This window comes from Manihot esculenta, chromosome 6 (genome assembly GCF_001659605.2).
Source record: "Manihot esculenta cultivar AM560-2 chromosome 6, M.esculenta_v8, whole genome shotgun sequence".
Classification (NCBI taxonomy): domain Eukaryota; kingdom Viridiplantae; phylum Streptophyta; class Magnoliopsida; order Malpighiales; family Euphorbiaceae; genus Manihot; species Manihot esculenta.
The window spans coordinates 16023806-16030500 of NC_035166.2; the positions used below are offsets into that span (position 1 = coordinate 16023806).

General features: G+C 31.4%; 1 protein-coding gene across 1 annotated transcript; it reads right to left on the reverse strand.

Annotated features, from left to right (window-relative positions):
* Positions 1-2071: 2071 nt before the first annotated feature.
* On the reverse strand, positions 2072-6317 carry LOC110616657 (beta-glucuronosyltransferase GlcAT14B). Its single transcript, XM_021759094.2, has 4 exons — positions 5575-6317; positions 4814-4889; positions 4538-4653; positions 2072-2905 (listed from the first exon to the last, which is right to left on the reverse strand). Exons 1-4 carry the CDS (start codon positions 6149-6151, stop codon positions 2388-2390), a joined length of 1287 nt encoding a protein of 428 aa, XP_021614786.1. The 5' UTR covers positions 6152-6317; the 3' UTR covers positions 2072-2387.
* Positions 6318-6695: the final 378 nt, after the last annotated feature.

The following is a 6695-nucleotide window of genomic DNA, read 5'->3' on the forward strand; positions in this document are numbered from 1 at the left end:
AGCAAAAAATTATAAAATGGAGATAATAGTTTTGGATTAAAAAATTAATTTGTCAGTAATTATAGTATACATGTGATACGGATCCAATAGGGTAAATTTCTAACAATGGTGTGGAGCAAACTTATGTCATTCAAATGGATCTAAAAGGAGTTCAAAATCATATTCATATGATCCATATATATTTGGGGCGTGCTTCAACTCATATGGGACAGATTTGGTGCAACACTTGCAATCATAGGCTTTGGCACAAGTCTCAAACCCACACGCACAAGTAGATATGAAATCCAAAGATTTGATAAATCCATCTCCTATGGCACTCCAAACTTAGAGAAGCTGAAACACCAATGATCGAAGGATTTAGATGAGAATCTGACAAACGCCACAACGAATAGTTGATAAGTAAGCCAAGATTCCTGCTACAATTGATTTGTGTAGTTTTAGCCCATAGGTTTGATTACGCTCCCTAAACCTATGATTGCAAGTATTGCACCAAATCTGTCCCATATGAGTTAAAGCACGCCCCAAATATATATGGATCATATGAATATGATTTTGAACTCCTTTTCGATCCATTTGAATGACATAAGTTTGCTCCACATCATTGTTAGAAATTTGTCTTATTGGATCCGTATCAACATGTGTAGGTTATAATTATTATTAAATTTAAAGAAGATTTGATCATTCTTATCAAAGATAAAAGTTGTCTTAGCTTAAAGAAAATATTTTATTAATGAATATAATATAAATGAATAATTTATGTGTGTTATAATTTAATATTGAATTTAAATAACATTTGGTCAAATATACTATAAAAATTGTTTTAGCTTTAAATGAAAGAATATATTTATTAATAAAAATGAGGTATAAATGCATAATTTATTTTTAGGTTATGAAAGTTCAAAAAAAAATTCTCTACAATAAATTTAGATACTATTTGATTGACTATATAAAAAAGAAATTTATAATATAATTATTGAAATTAACCAAACTCATAATTTAATTTTTATTTTTTTATGAGAAATAATTTAATTTTTAATATTTTATTTTATTAAAAAAATATTTATTTTATTAAAATTTATTATGAAATAATAACAATTTAATATTTTAAATTTTACTTTTTATAATTGTTTAGTATATTCAATTTTAATAACTTGTAACATTTTACTTTTTATAGTTTTAATTTATGTTATAATTTGATCCTTTAATTTGAATTGACTTTTTTAATTTACAGTTAACTAATATTATAATTAACAGAATAATTATTTTATTAATAAAATAAAAATTTATAAATTAAATTATTTAGTATTAAAAAATTAGAGACTAAATTATATATTTTACTAAATATCAAGGATTATATTGTAAATTATCTGTAAAATTGTCTTAACGATAAATAAAACTTACTAAAAAATATTTATGTAAATTTATATTTTATGTGCAGGTTATAATTTAATACTAAATTTAATTACTATTTAATGAAATATTGAATAAAAATGGTCTTTTCTCTTAAAACAATGAAAATGTTTTTGATTAAATATATAATTTGGTTCTTGAATTCAGAAAAAAGTCAATTAGCATTGACTTTTTGATATTTACAGAATTATAATTATTTAATTTTTAAATTTTATAAAATATAATTATTAAATCCTTAAACTTTATAAAATATAACTATTTAATTTTTAAAAATTTAGAGAGATAAGTAAGATCCACACAATTACATAATTATATTTTTATAAAAATTAAGTGTCAAAAATTAATAATAAAAAAGTCGATAAGTTTAAAAAGTATTTTTCTTTTTTCTTTTTTTTTTTTTTTGATATTTTTGGAAAGTTAATAATTACATTCCACATGGAAATATTTAAAATAGGATAAAGTTCTAGAAGGTGCCATTTTGTAATTTTAGGAAACATTTAGCTTTCTCTCTATGTAGAAAGTATTAAAATTTCTTGCTTTCATGCAGAGGATGTTTAGTTTAGTTTAGCTTATAAGCTACAGTTTTAAGTGGAGTGAAATAATGGATGATTATTATATGGCTAGTGATTTTATGGAGTAGAAGAATGGAAGAAGCTGGTGGTTAAAATTAATGGAAGACTAATTAGTAAACTTTTTAAATAGATGGGCTAATAATGAGTTTCCTCACAATATAGGGACTAAATAATAAATTTTCCTTAGTTTTTTTATCTTATATGGCCTATCCAGCTATTGAGCTGAAAGATATGTGTATAACAATATATCTTATACAGAGAGCAGTTTCCTTACACCTTGTGTTCCTATTGTCTTGTTTGTCCCATTAGCAAATCTTCTGTTACCCATGGAAATGATCCATCAATGACCAAGCAAAAATGAAGACTTTCTGCATCATTATTTATCCAGACATAGGACTATGTTACTCAGATGCAATGTTTCGAGTGAAAATCTTCTGCCGACAACAGATTGTTGATCAGCCGCTTGAGCCTTTGAGCACCAGGACCAGGATCAAGTTCAGTGGTATTTATTCTAACAGGATCTGGGATGGTCATGTTTACATCTCCTTCATTTCTGAACCATCCACCTGGAACAAAACCATCAGCTGAGCGACCCAGAATATTGGAATCAATTTTGTCAAGAATCGGATCGTTCTTGCCAAATTTTCTTGCAAATGGAGCATTGCTGTCAACCATCCTTTGGTAGTCATCAACAGTGAGGAAATGTGGGTGTTGCCTGGGAGGATTGTCCCAAGATATGAAGTGAAGGTCATGGTTAACTGTAGTGTTCTTGAACTCATCAGCATTGCATATTACTGTGTGGAAATATCCCTCAGGAGAAGATAGGAAGTTTGCATAATACATGAGGACTATTCTTGGGAGATTGTCCCAACCCCAGAGGCAATATTCCACGAAAGGGCGAGAAAGCATCATCCAAGCAGAACCTGAGGAAATCATCACCAAAATACATGGTTAAACTCCAAGTGTTAGAATAATCTGATTTTTATTTATCTGCAGAAAAGAAGACAGTAAATTGTTTTTTTCCCTTTTTTCGGGGACTAACCACACCAAAAATCCTACTCTGGATTTACTCATCAAGAGTTCCTGGTATATTTTTTTTCATATTATTATCCATTTCATTACAGTTTCATTATTCATTTTGAGCACAGATTTTGAAGTACAATGAAGTAAAATTCAGTTGCATCCAAAAAGACAGAAAGATGGAAAAGAATGAGATAACCACCAGAAAATATAAATACCCTAGAAGCTATCTGAACTCAACACCCAATTTAGGATCTGTTTATTTTGTTGACTTAGCTCCATTTAACTCGAATGTGAATTATTTTCATGGGAAACATTTTTTAAGAAACTAACTTTTTTTCCTTTGTTCGATTGCAATATAAAATATAAAGGATATCATTAGATTTATATATAAAATGTTTAGTGGTAATAATAAGACTCGAAGTGCAGAAAATGTTTATCTTTAAAAAGGTCATTTTCCTTGAAACTAATTTCTGCAGGAAAACATTTTTTATTAACAAATCCTTTTTAGTGTCCCAAATATTAAAAATGTGGAAAATATTTTCTGTGAAATAAATGAAGCCTTATGAGTCCTGTATAAGACTAAATCCTGATCACGTATCTGCTGCTAAGCAATTATGATATTCCTATTTTCTGCTTTGCTTACTAAGTTGCTTAAATGGCAAAAATATCTACCATCTACAAGCACATGATTTGAGGAAGCACATAGCAACAGATCTTAGGGGTCTTAGCAGCATTTTACAGTTACAGATACTGCAGCACTATCATATTGTATTATAACAGCACTTGAAATATAAGTCTCCAGAAACAGATTATGACACCTCAATATGAATTTCTCTGGTAAAGTTCATCTGTTACTTCACAACTCATCTCCTAGAAAATGAACTAAGTTGTGGCTTTTCAGCTACTTGTAACATCTCCTCTACGACTCTGTAATTGAAATTCAAATGTTCTAATAATGACCAATTCATTGTTTTAAACTGGCTTGTTCATAAGTTCAACAATATTACACTATCTAAAATTTCACAATCTCTGCCTTGTATTCTTCTAATAACTGGAATTAGGATGTTACTAAGATATGAGCATAACGATCTGAAGATTGAGAATCACAGACAACAAAAGGAAAAGGAAAGATTTGAGTGTTTGTTGTCTCTCCTAATATATCTCCAACAAGGTGCAACTAAAAAATTTCACTGGTCAGGCATTTGTTAATAGAGATTGTTCTAGCAGACCAGTTGACCTTAAACATTATGAAAATTCAACCGTATAATTTCTTTTACAACTACACCTGTTTGCAAAAAATACAAACTTAATGTGTTCAGGAATATAAACAAAAATTCCATATGATGTGAGAGTGAAACATTTTAAATGTTTAGATCATAAACATGAAAGCAAACAATAAAAGAGCAGGGAGAGATTCCCCATTTATACTGCAAAATTGATAGTTAAACAAGGGACTATATTGTCCTTGTGTGCTTAATTACTGAATGTTTATAAGGGGAATCCTGTTTTTGGCTGTTTGTCCTTCATCTTACCTGTAAACAGCTTAAACGCAGTTGGCACACTCCTTTTCTCTGAAACCCAATAAACATCTGACTTTCGCAGGCTGTACAAGCCTGGATCAATTATGACAGGCTTGGCTCTCTGATACCTGTGGAGCACAAGAAAAATCAATATTTTAGCATATGTGTATAAAACACTTCAGATAAATTTAAGTAGCATATTCTTTTCTAGTCATTATGCAATAAAAACTGGAAAAAATTAAAAAAAAAAAAAAAAGAGAATAAGTTGAGAATGGATGAATCGCATACTCCTTCCAACCAATGTCACTGGTGTGCTCAATAAAATTAAGGTTTCTTGGAATTGTAGACAACGTGTGAAGCAGATCTGTAAACATTGGAAATCTAATCAATAAAAGAAAATTATGCAACGCCAGTACAGAATCAGGTGAGATTCATAAATCTTGAAGCTGAAGCAACAAGTCAAACATGCATGACATAAATAAAACTGGGGAAAAATTAAAGCTGGTAAGTGATGTGGCGTTTGGTTAGTTTATTATAGTTGCATAAGGATTTGGACTACTGAAACAAAAACAAACAGACAACAAATTCATTTGGTAATTTAAAAAATAGTAACGCTGGTAAGGTTGGTGGTGCCAATACCAAATTTGATACTCGGTTAAAATGCTAGCAACATAACTGACCCACAGAAAATCAATCCGAAAAAACAAAATGCAATTGCATTAATTCTGTAGATAATTAGCAAAATTAGTAGCAGTAATAAATGCAAAAACAACCCAATGAACAAAATGCTTGTACTCAAAGATGCAGAACTACACCAGCAAACCCATTAATTTAAAAAAAGGGGGAAAAAAAACTAGTCCGTATGCGTTGTTAAAACCTTACTAATTCTATTTTCATTCTCTTAAAAGTTGCAAAAGTACCCAATGGACAAAGAAAAATACCCAAAATGATAATGATAATAATGCAGCTACCCTTTTACAAATCAAACCATCAGTTCCAAAACAAGCAGTGGATTAACAAAGCAACTGGTAGTGAACACAGAACATTACCATCTTGAGTAAGCAAGGGATAATCTGAAGCACTCAAATTGATAAACCAATCCCAATCCCCACCTTCTCTCATCAAAATGGCCGCAGCATGAAGAGTATTACTGACCATAGTAGGCCCTCTATAAGTTACCAAATTAGACCTCACAACTACCCTCACATTCCCCACCTCATTAAAAAGCTTCTCGCTTCTCACCCATCTCGCCAGGTCCAACCTCTCATCCGCCGCCGCCTCCAAGTCCAAATGCACTGCGTACTGATTCCTCGGATGATACAACGCTTTCAATGTTCTCTTGATGCTAACTCCATCCCCTGCAGATCCAGATATCAAATACGCAAGACGAGGTATTTTTCTTGTTGAAACCACAGGTTTAGGCAACTTGAATTCCACAAAATGCGGATACTGAGGGCGGAAATGATCAGCGTTCCCACGCTGACGGAGAAAGAGCAACTGGGTAGAAGTGGATGAAGAAGTTATGGTGATGAGAATCAAAAGAGTAGAGAACAAGAGCGAAAAAACTAAGAGAAGGAACCATTTGTGCTTCTTCTGCAACTTAGTGGCGGTGATGCTGGTTTCCATGAAGATGAACCCGAGAAAGCTGTGTAATATTGTAGGAAGGTGAGGTGGGGATCTGTGTCCACCGCCACCGACGGCCTCGGAAACCAACCAAGAATGAAGAAAGAATGTGTTTGGATTGGGTGGAGAAGTAGAAGCATAGTAGAATGGCAGTGGTATTAATGGTGGAAGAAGCAAGCAATAGTTTTATTATGGTTGGTGGGTCATGAGAAAAAAAAAGTGACAGGACTAAAGTGGACTTTGCCATGGTCTAACTATATTTTTATTTTGGGTAATTTACAAAAGAATACCTGAAATTTATAAAAATCACAATTGAGTATCTCCTTTAACAACAAATATCAGAAATCTCATATGATTGTCTGGACAAATCTATATGAGATTGGTTACAAGAAAATCTCAAATATTAAATTGTTTATCATTAACAGAGTGATTAAATTGTAGTTTTACTAAAATTGGAGGATTATATTGTGAAGTATTCTTGATTTTTCGAGTCATGTCTGTTAGACACGCGCCTGCCTGGGAGTGGGTAAAGGAGCAAAGGAGCACG